Source organism: Bison bison, unplaced genomic scaffold (genome assembly GCF_000754665.1).
Source record: "Bison bison bison isolate TAMUID 2011002044 unplaced genomic scaffold, Bison_UMD1.0 scf7180017864285, whole genome shotgun sequence".
Lineage (NCBI taxonomy): Eukaryota > Metazoa > Chordata > Mammalia > Artiodactyla > Bovidae > Bison > Bison bison.
Genome location: NW_011494857.1, coordinates 2124758 through 2136737, shown reverse-complemented (window position 1 = coordinate 2136737; position 11980 = coordinate 2124758). Strand labels below are relative to the sequence as shown.

Genomic DNA, 11980 nt, shown 5'->3' with positions numbered 1-11980 from the left:
AAGACAAATGGCCTAATTAAAAAAAAATTTTTTTTACTCTAGTATAGCTGATTTACAATGTTGTGCTAATTTCTGCTGAACAGCAAAGTGACTCAGTTATACACATATATGCATTCCTTTTTAACATATTCTTTTCCATTATGATTTATCCCAGAAGATTGAATGTAGTTCCCTATGTTATACAGTAGGACTTCATTGTTTATCTGTAACAGCCCACTTTTTTTTTAATGGGAAAAGGACCTGAAAGACATCTCCAAAAGTAGATACACTTAGGTCCAAAAGTACATGAAAATATTAACATCATTGGTGTTGGTGTTTAGTTGCTAAGTCGTGTCCCACTCTTTTGTGACTCCATGGACTGTAGCCCGCCAGTTTCCTCTGCCCATGGGATTTCCCAGGCAAGAATACTGGAGTGGGTTGCCAATTTCTCCCCCAGGGGATCTTCTCCAGGGATTGAACCCGTGTCTCCTGTGTTGCAGGGGGATTCTTTACCACTGAGCCATCAGGTAACATCACTAGTCATTAGATAAATGCAAATCAAAACCACAATGGGGAAACCACTTCATACCATTAGGATGGCTAGAAGAAAAGGTCAGTTAGTAACAAGTGTCAGCAAGGTTATGGAAAAACTGAAACACTCATACACTGATGGTTGGAATGTAAACTGTAAAGTGGTGTAGCCACTGTAGAAAGCAGTTTGGCAGTTCCTCAGACAGTTAAATATAGAGGGACCATATGATCCAGAAATTCCCCTCCTAGGTACAAATCCTGAGAACCTGAGTGGCCCCGGTGGTGAAGAATCCGCCTGCCAATCCAGGAGAGAGAGTTTCAATCCTTGGGTTGGGAAGATCTCCTGGAGGAGGGAATGGCAACCCACTCCAGTATTCTTGCCTGGGAAAACCCATAGACAGAGGAGCCTGGTGGGCTATGGTCCAGGGGGGTCCCACAACAGTTGAACACGACTTCACAACTCAGAACAACAGGCATAGATCCAAGACACATGAACACAAATGTTCACAGATCTTATAGACTTGTTATAGCAGTGTTATTCATAACAGCCCAAGAAAGGGAAGCAATCTAAAGGTCCATCAAATGAATAAACAAAATGTGATATGTCCATACAATCAAATGTCATTCAGCATAAAAAGGAATGAGGTACCCATACACACCTCTACCTGGATGAACCTAAAACATTTCGCTAAGTAAAAAAAGCCAGTCACAAACGACCACATATTTATATGATTCCACTCATATATATGGAAATATCCCCAAATGCAAATCTACAGAGATAGAAAAGAGGTTAGTGGTTTCTTAGGGCTGGAAGAAGACAGGGAGATAGGGAGGTGACTGCTGAATGGTATAGGGCTTCTTTTTGGGATGGTGAAAAATCTTCTGGTTCACTGTGGTGATGGTTGTACATATCTCAGTATACTAAGAACCATCGAATTGTACACTTTAATTGTGTGAATTGTATGATATATGAATCTCAATTTTGTTGTTCAGTCGCTAAGTCACGTCCCACTCTTTGCCACGCCATGGACTGTGGCACCCCAGGCTTCCCTATCCTTCACTACCTCCTGCAGCTTGCTCAGGTTCATGTCCACTGAGCCAATGATGCTACTTAACCATCTCATCCTCTACCGCCCCCTTCTCCTTTTGCTTTCAATCTTTCCCAGCCTCAGGATCTTTAGCTGTTAAAATAATCCGAGTAGAAATTTGCTTGCAATTGTATTGAACCTATAAATTATTTGTGAGGTATTGACATCAGTATAATATTTAATCTCCTCAACCAAGAGCATAGCATGTCTTTGCTTTTATTCAATTCACGTTGGGGCCCTTTATTGGAGTTTAAGTGGTCTCCAGAGAATCTTACATCTTCTTATTTATTAGTTCCTATGTGGCTTCTAGATTTCATTTAGACGGTGAATGGTATCTTTACACTGTATGTTTGTTTATTGTTGGTGTAAAGCAAAGGAATTGGTTTTTGTAGGTTAACCTTGTAACTGGAGATTTTGCGATATCTCTTATTATTTGTTCTCACAGTTTGTTCATTCCATTGGTCTTATTGGGTATATAATTATATCATGTTCAAATAATGACAGCTTTCTCTATTCCCTTTTAGTCTTTACACCTCTACTTTCTTTTTTTCTATTTGAATATAAATTCATATACTTCATTACTTATTGGTTTATTCAAGTTCTTTATTTTGTGTAATTTTTAGCATGTTATATTTTTCCTTTACTGACAGTCATAATCACTATTTTGCACCTTTTTGTATCTCGGCCCTGGCCCGTGGACTATTCACTATTCACAGACTATTCACTCTGACAGTCTGTGTTCTATCTGCAGCCTGCCTCCTATTTTTAAGTCTGTTTATGACTTTATTTTCGGCCGAGCCGGGTCTTTGTTGCTGCTGCAGGCTGCGCCTGGCTGTGGCGCGTGGTGGCTGCTCCTGCTGCGGTCTACAGGCTCCTCGTTGTGGAGGCTTCTCCTTGTGCGGAGTGCAGGCTCTGGGGACGTGGGTTTCACTAGTTGCAGGACCCGGGCTCCCTGCATCAGCAGGTGGATTCTTAACCACTGGACCGCCAGAGAAGTCTTAGCCTATTTTTTTATTCCTATTTGGCTTTGCCAAACGTCAATTTATCTTAGTACCTTTTTCCAAAATTAAACTAGTTTTTGGTTTTGTTCATCTTCTTTTCTTCCCCCATTCATTTCATTGATATTTGCCCATATTTTTTTGTTGCATTTTCAAATGGTTTTTTAAAAATTAATTAATTTATTTTAATTGGAGACTAATTACTTTACAATTTGTAGTGGTTTTTGCCATACATTGACATGAATCAGCCATAGGTGTACATGTGTTCCCCATCCTGACCCTCCCTCCCACGTCCCCCTCCATCCCATCCCTCAGGGTCATCCCAGTGCACCAGCCCTGAGTGCCCTGTCTCATGCATCGAACCTGGACTAGCGATCTATTTCACATATGGTGATATACATGTTTCAATGCTATTCTCTCACATCATCCCACCTTCGCCTTCTCCCACAGAGTCCAAAAGTCTGTTCTTTATATCTGTGTCTCTTTTGCTGTCTCACATATAGGGTCATTGTTACCATCTTTCTAAATTCCATATATATGCATTAACATATTGTATTGGTGTTTTTCTTCATGACTTACTTTACTCTGTATAATAGGCTAATTTTTGCCCATATTTTAAAAATCATTTCTTTTTTGCTTGTTTCTGTGGTTTTGATTCATGGCTTATTTATTTTCCCACTATTTGAATTAGATGTTTAACCCATTGCAGAAAAATATATCTATTGAATAAAGTTTTTTTCTTTTTTTTCTTGAATAAAGTTCTTATCAAATGCTTTTTATCCACCTATAGAAATATGTTTTCCTTATTTATGCTGTTTTTGACATTTTTGTATTTACACCGTGTCACCTGGGGACAGGGAAGGATTTTTTAAATGAACCCCCAAAAGTACCAAGCAAAAGCACTTGGAAATTTGACTGCACTAAGATTAAGAACTTCTAATCAACAGACAACACCATCAAGAAACAAAAAGTACAAGTCACAGATCTGCAATGCAAAGTGAAAGTTGCTCTGTCAAGACGTTAGCCTTGGGAAGATCCAATAGTTTAAAAAAGCAATTGCCTTTCAGCAAAGAGAAATGTTGAATGGGGATAAGCCCAGCCAACAAAACACATGAAACTTTGTTGGTCTGTCAAAAAAAATCAATTCCATTGAGGCTTAATTTACATATAATAAAATTTCCCATTCATTTTTTTTTCTAAATATATGCATCCATGGGAAAATGAAACTGTTGTTCCATCGTGTCCCACTCTTTGCAACCCCATGGACTATAGCCCGCCAGGCTCCTCTGTCCAGGGAATTCTGGACTGGGTAGTCGTTCCCTTCTCCAGGGGATCTTCCCAACCCAGATATCAAACAGGGACCTCCTGCATTGTAGGCAGATTCTTCACCATCTGAGCCACTAGGGAGGTCCTGCAATGAATGCAAAACTGGCAAAGGATTAGTATGCAGAATATATAAAGACTACTAATTAGTAAGAAGAAAATACCACCATAAAAATTTTTCCAAGTGTATTTAAATTTTTGTCTTCAGGTTTTACTGAGATATAATTGACATACAGTACTGCATAAGTTTAAGGTGTACAGGGTAATGATTTGAGTTATATACATCATGAAATGACCACTACGATAAGTGCAGTGAACACCCATCATCTTGTATGGATAGAAAATTAAAGAAACAGAAAAAAATTCCCTTGTTATGAGAACTCTGAGGATTTACTTTTTTAACAACTTTCATATAAAATACACAGCTGTGTTAATTATATTTATCATGTTGTACTCTTAAACAGTTGTTGTTTAGTGATTAAGTCACGTCCGATTCTCCTGTGACCACATGGACTATAGCCTGCCAAGCTCCTCTGTCCATGGGATTTCCCAGACAAAAATATTGGAGCTTGTTTCCACCATTTCCTTCTCCCAGGGATCTTCCAGACCCAGGAATTGAACCTACATCTCCTACATTGGCAGGCAGATTCTTTACCACTGAGCCACCAGGGAAGCTCCACTCTTGAATAGAGTGATGGGTTAATAGGTGATCTTTTTATGCCTCATATTTACATATCTGTTGTTTTACATGTATCAGATATTACAAAATAGCCAAAGAGATTATTTTTAAGGCAGAGCTGGTGTTCCATTTCCTGTCATCTCCGTCCCCCGACTCCACCCCAGCTGTGGCTTCCTGCCCACAAGGTGGCCAGGAGTTGTCACTGCTCAAGATCAGAAACCAAAGCCTGGTTGTACTTGGAATCCGTGGAGAGATCCAGAGGGGAAGGTTGACTTGCCTTCCCAAGGAGATTTCCAAAACCCACGTTCACACTGCCGCCTGGCCCAGCTCACACAAACCACCCATACTTTGAAAAGAAGCACTTTGCTCCTAGAAATGATGAGGCTGGCACTTTAGGAGATGGGGGCTGGGGGCTGGGGCAGGAGAGAGGTTGTTCAAATGATGAACAGGGGGTAGCCCAGGAAAAACCCAAGGAAGCCAGAAAGGAGTCATGTTCACGGAGAACCACTGACAACAGAAAAGTAACTTAAAAGACGCCATCCCATGCTTCACACACTTCTCTCAACTGGCCCTTAAAAGGAAGGATACACCTGACCTCACACAGTCTGCTAGAGAACATATAACCTGAATGTAATCATCATAAGAAAACATCAGGCAAATTCAAGTGAAGAACTTCTATTTTTTTTAAAAAGGGGGAGAGTTGTTCTTCCAAATTGTCAATATCATAAATATGGAAATGTCCCAGACTCAAGGAGACGCAACAGCTAAAGGAAATACAGGTAATGCCAGGCTGGATCCTGAACTGCATGGGGAAAATGCTATGAAGGACAGCATCTGGGCCAACTGACTAAACCGGTAAACCACCAGTAGATTATACAAGTATCATGTAAATGTTACATTTACTGAGGTTGATTACGGCCGGGTCAAGCAAGGCAATATCTCTAATTCTGAAGAAATACACAGGGAGGTATTTAAGGATAAAGGCCGTGATGTGTGTAACTAACCCTTACGTGCTTCAGAAAACCTATGTATTTGGGGAAATTAAACCAGCTGGGACTAAAACTCTGCCATCTGTAGACACAGATGAAGCCAGCTGCAAAGTTAACAGGTAACATCTCTCTCAGAGATCTCTCCCACCACGTAGCTGTAGTGTTGTAACAACTCCCTCTGTGGGTTACTAGGGCTTCCCTGGTGGCTCAGTGGTAAAGAATCCACCTGCCAAGCAGGAGATGTGAGTTCGATCCCTGGTTGGGGAAGATCCCCTGGAGGAGGAAATGGCAACCCACTCCAGTATTCTTGCCTGGAGAATCCCATGAACAGAGGAGACTGGCGGGCTACAGTCCATGGGGTTGGGAAGAGTTGGACACGACTGAGCAACTCAAACAACAGCAACAACAAAGGACTATTTTACTCATTGAGAAACGTAGTTCTCAAAAATCCTAAGCTTTTGGAACCTTTGCTATTTGAAAGTATCTCCGTAAGAATTAAACAGGGAGTTTCCGGGCGGTCCAGTGGTTAGGACCTGGCGCTTTCACCAAGTGGCCTACGTTGGATCCCTGGTTGAGGAGCTAGGATCCTGCAAACTGTGCTGCATGGCAAAAAGAAAAAAAAAAAAAAAGTTAAACATCCTACTCTTGCCTGGAAGATGTAAGTCAGTTTGACACAGACAAGAAGCCTCCATTTCCAGCCCTGACACAGAGCTTTAGATAGAGTTTCCAGACACCACATGCCACATTTGTCTTAATTTTGTAGTTTCCAAGGAAACAGGACCCTGAGACCACTTTGCAGTCCAGACCTGATGTTGACTCATTTATACAAACTTCTGCTTTGCTCCCGAGCTATTAAAACACAGCTTCACTTAAATTTCACTCAAATTCCTCAGTTCAGTTCAGCTGCTCAGTCATGTCTGACTCTTTGCGACCCCATGGACTGCAGCACGCCAGACTTCCCTGTCCTCCACCAACTCCCAGAGCTTGCTCAAACTCATGTCCATTGAGTCGGTGATGCCATCCAACCATCTCATCCTCTGTCATCCCCTTCTCCTCCTGCCTTCAATCTTTCCCAACATCAGCATCTTTTCCAATGAGTCAGTTCTTTGAATCAAGTGGCCAAAATTTTGGAGTTTCAGCTTCAGTATCAGTCCTTCCAATGAATATTCAGGACTGATTTCCTTTAGGATGGACTGGTTGGATCTCCTTGCAGCCCAAGGGAGTCTTATCCAACATCACAGTTCAAAACCATCAATTCTTCGGTGCTCAGCTTTCTTTATAGTCCAACTCTCACATCCATACAAACTACTGGAAAAAACATAGCTTTGACTAGATGGACCTTTGTTGATAAAGTGATGTCTCTGCTTTTTAATATGCTATCTAGATTGGTCATAGCTTTTCTTCCAAGGAGCAGTTGTCTTTTAATTTCATGGCTACAGTCACCATCTGCAGTGATTTTGGAGCCCAAAAAAACAAAGCCTCTCACTGTTTCCATTGTTTCCCCATCTGTTTGCCATGAAGTGATGGAACAGATGCCATGATATTAGTTTTCTGAATGTTGAGTTTTAAGCCAAATTTCTCTCCTCCCCCAAATTCTATAGCTCGATCACAGCCCCTTCTCTGGGATGTGGTCTTCATTGCATGGATCCTTTACCATCTGAGCCACCAGAGAAGCCCAGGAATACTGGAGTGTGTAGCCTATCCCTTCTCCGGGGGATCTTCACAACCCAGGAATCGAACCGGGGTCTCTAGCATTGCAGGTGGATTCTTTACCAGCTGAGCTACCAGGGAATCCCTTCTTTCATCACAGCGAATTGGTAAACCTGACTTTGGTTTGTCCCTGGTGATCAGGTTAGGATGGAAGGATGAGTGATGAGTGGATGGATGGAATGGATAGATGGATAGAGTGAAAACAGAAAAAACCTCATTTAAAATGAATTCAGTAAACCCTGATGAGCAAGCTTTCATGCACATATTACACATGGTAGCCTGCGTGTGTATGTGTGTGTGTTTTAGTAAGTCAGTTGTGTCGGACTCATTGTGATCCCATGGACTATAGCCTGCCCCGTAGCCTGCATAACCAGAGGGAAAAAGAAAGATAAAAATTATTTTAACAAGGTCTATTTACATAAAATTATTTGTATAAAATTCTCTCAGTCTCAGCTTATTTTTAATTTATTTACGTGGCTGTGCCAGTCTCAGTCACGGCACATGGGATGCGCAGTCTTCATTGCAGCATGCAGGATCTAGTACCCTGACCAGGGATTGAACCCAGACCCCCTGTATTGGGAGCACAGTCTTAGCCACTAGGCCACCAGGTAAGCCCCTCAACTTCTTTTTTATGATGATTAAGAATATTAGATTTTTCCTTCTGGGACAGGAGAGAGGACATGTTTTCACATGAGAATTTCATCTCCTGATTTTAAGAAGAGGGAAGAGGGTCCCTCCTTGCCCTAGGAACAATGCACTGACCCCTGTTTGCAGTCAACAAGAAACCACTACCACCCCAAACTCCTGTTCTTCTCCAGTGAACTTTTATTCAAAACAATCCTTCCAAAGAGACGTAGAGAACAGATTTATGAACCTGGGGAGAGGGGAGGAGAGGGTGAGATGTATGGAAAGGGTAAACTTTGGAAACTTACATTGCCATGTGTAAAATAGATAGCCAATGGGAATTTGCTGTATGACCCAGGGAGCTCAAACAGGGGCTCTATATCAACCTAGAGGGGTGTGATAGGGAGGGAGGTGGGGGAGGGTTCAAAAGGGAGGAGATATACATATATATACCTAAGGCTGATTCATGCTGAGGTTTGACAGAAAACAACAAAATTCTGTAAAGCAATTATCCTTCAATTAAAAAATAAATAAATTTTAAAAAATCCTCCCCCGTTTTCTCTTGAACCCTAATAAAAGCTGACCGGTTCGTCACCTCTTCAGACTTGTTCACCCCAGCTTTCTTGTTTCAAATTGCAATTTTTCTGCTATTCCCACATAAACTCATTTTGCTGGCAAAATAATTGGCTATTTTATGTTTTCAGGTTGAAAATAGATTGATGATGATAAAGCTAAAGCAATGGGATGAACTGTTAATAAATACATCTGGATAAACGGTGTACACAAAGACAAAATACTATCTGTGTTTGTGCAGATTATTTGTAAGTCTGAAACTATTTCCAAATAAAAAGCTTTGATTCTTTTAAAACAGGCTAAAGTCGTTTGGACTAGTGTTTATCATATCTTTAGCAGGCAAAGGAAGAATTTTTATGTTGTGTCTTATATTGTAATTCAGTACAAACTCAAGAACTCAAATTTTGAGAACTATTTCTTTCCATTTTCTCTGCATTTTGATATTTTCTACGAATTGATTTCACTTTTTAAAGAATGGTAATGATACACCGGTGGAAATTCATCCGTATTTTGAAAAAAAACTCTCGCGGGAAAGATCTTAGAGCCCACTACATTCTAAGGCTAATGGAATGCTGCTGCTGCTAAGTCGCTTCAGTCGTGTCCGACTCTGTGCGACCCCATAGACGGCAGCCCACCAGGCTCTGCCGTCCCTAGGATTCTTCAGGCAAGAATACTGGAGTGGGTTGCCATTTCCTTCTCCAGTCACTAGCAGTCTGTTACACTCTGCCAATTCTGGTTTTCCTACCGGTTGACTCGGGACCAGACTACATTTCCCAAACTACCTCGGGGCGAGGTCCAGTGGCTGGGGAGTCGGGATCTGAGCTCTGATTGGAGACTGGGTGTAGTCCTCCAGCTTGCAGGGAACGTAGGCAGTCTTCACGTTGGAGGAGGGGAAGGAGCTTGCCAGAGGCTCCGCAAGAAGCTCCTGATGGCTTCTAGGAATGTGGTTCTGGGCAGGCCTGCCGCTCAGCCTGCTGGGATTTGTAGTCCTGCCAGGCCCGTGCAGGCCTGGTTCTTTTGCTTCACGATGGGGCATCTCAGGTTTGCGCCCTTCCTCCACCACTTCTCTGGAACCCCTTAACTCATCAATCCCAACCACCTGCTGGGCCGTCTCTGGTCCATGGCTTCAAGCTCTCAAACCGCAGGTGTTCCACGGTGAGCCAGGGAGACGGCATTGGCAGACTCTGGGCTCTTGAGAGGCCTGGGAGGGCTTCTTGGAGGAGGTGGCAGGGTTCCCCTATGCAGAGCTGAGTCCAGAATCAGCCCAGAATGCAACATACAGGTTAGCTGATCTGATGAATAAATAGTCCTTGAAATGCCATCCATTCCCAAACTCAGCCATCTCTGTGTACACAACTCTTTGTCTCTGGACTGATATGACAGACACTGACCAAACAAGGGCACCTAGAATGATGGAAGGTGCGATGAGGAAAGCCCCTGATCCACTGGGAGCCCAGGAGAGGCGCCTGACTGAGGCCTGCAGGACACCAAGGAGGAAGAGAAACGGTAAGAAAGTCATCTCAGGGTTCCCACCATAGCATCACACAGGCATCTTCCTTCATTCAAAGAACCCTCATGCCTGGGATGCTGGGAATAGGGAGTTAGTTATACCAGCTCTGCCCCACAGGGGTCCCCAGTATGGCTGATTAGGGCTCTGTCAAGAGAGGAGTCAGCCGTTCTGGAACACCCAAGGCAGTACTTAACGCTTCTGGGAAGGGATGCTGGGGGGGGCGGTGACTCATTAGCCAATTCTTGGAAGGACCTTTGCATATGCAAAGACAGTGTCTGGAGAGAGCAAGCAGAGGTGAAGGTGAGATTGAAATAGCCAACTGAGGATCAGAGCCCATGCTGCAAAGACCCCTCTGTGTCTGGAATAGCCAACTGAGGATCAGAACCCATGCTGCAAAGACCCCTCTGTGTCTGGCACTATTCTAGGGTATAGATCTTATTACCCCCATTGTACAGATGGGGACACTGAGGAACAGCAAAGTTATGTCTCACTCAAGTTACCCAGTAGGTAAGTGGCCAAGGAAGGATTAGAACCTGGGCCATCTGGCTCCAGAATCTAGGCAGGTAACCACTGAACTGTCCCATCCACTGACTTCCCAGAATGTCAGGTCCGTGAGAGTGGAGCTCTCCCAGGTAACAGCAGATACTCATCATCGTCTGCCTCATCTGCCCTTTGAGATGCCCTTATGTGTTCTAGAAGACATCCTGCTGCCCTACTGCGACCCTGGGAAACAAGCTTAGAGGGGGATGAATTTGGGTCAAAGTCTTCAGTCTCCTGATGGAAGTCTTCCTGACCGGAAGCCACCCCCGCTTCTGTGACTCCTATAGGGACGGTGGGGCTGGGAAATGACTCTTAAAGGGAGTGGGTGGCTTGTGCTCCCTCCCCCAACTTCTGGAGATGACACAGTGGCTCGTTCCTCCCACTGGAGGAGCCAACGGTGACACTTTAGGCGGGAGGTGCCATGGCTGACAAAAGGGAAGGGACACAGACATAAGGACAGACAGGGTCACACTCTGATTCCTGGGCTCCATGATGGTATAAGGGTCAGAATACCATGATGCCTGTATGTGGGGAGACACTGGGTGGGTGTTTCCAAAAGAGTTCTTGCTCCAAAGAGTGCTGTCCAGAGTGCTGAGGCCCAGGCTGGGCCTGGGTGTCCTCACTGCCCCAGGGGATTAAGGTATGAAAAATGGCGGGGGAAGAAAATGTAATTGTGCCTTATGCGCCACCCTTTCCCAAATGCTCACTTTCCTGGGCTCATATGAACATCCTACGAGCCATACAAGGTAGGGGTAATAGTGCCTGTGTTCAGATGAGGAAACTGAGGCTCATAGCGGGGAGGGATTAGCTCATGGCCTCAAAGTCAAGGAGTGGAGGGATCGGTTGGGAGGGAGCCTGAGCTTCCAGGCTGGGTAGGTCCTTATGCTTGTGTCTAAACACAGGCCCCGGAGTTGGGGGAAGGGGAAGGGGGTAGGGCAGTGCCTGACTTTACATGACATTATGGGTACCATCTGATGAGTCAGGTTTGAGACCCACTTAAAAAAAAGAAAAAAAAAAGTTAAACGGGAGTCTTTCCTGCAGGACTTCCCAGATCTCTTTGAACAGGGCCAAGGCCAAGGCCTGGGACAATGATTGACAGGCTCTGGGTCCCAAAGACCTTGAGTAGGGGGCACAATGCAGGCAGAGGTGTCAGCCGCGTGTGCATTCGTGGACTCCAGACATCTGTGCGCAGGAGAAGATGACCATGTGTACGTATGCACATGTGTTCTCTATCACTCTGATCTGGGGCTCGAATAATACCTGTAAGAGGGGGACAGACCTTGCCCCTCAAAAAGATAAAAGGCCAAAAGCGCCTCCACTGCCTACTCAAGTGAGATTCCACAACGTTTTATTGGCGCAGGACCTAGCCTCGTGCCCACCGCCTCCGGGAAAGACAGGCAAGGAAGGGGTCCCGGCCCCGCAGGAGTCCCCCAGGG

At 44.0% G+C, this 11980-nt stretch overlaps 1 protein-coding gene across 1 annotated transcript in view; it reads right to left on the bottom strand.

Annotated features, from left to right (window-relative positions):
• Positions 1 to 10716: 10716 nt before the first annotated feature.
• The window catches only part of CLEC11A (C-type lectin domain family 11, member A), a 3608-nt gene continuing 2344 nt past the window's right edge, over positions 10717 to 11980 (bottom strand). The window contains exons 4-5 of the mRNA XM_010849733.1: positions 11757 to 11804; positions 10717 to 10727 (exon numbers count right to left, since the gene is read on the bottom strand). Coding sequence (XP_010848035.1) covers positions 10717 to 10727; positions 11757 to 11804 — 59 coding nt within the window. The remainder of the gene's footprint in view (positions 10728 to 11756; positions 11805 to 11980) is intronic.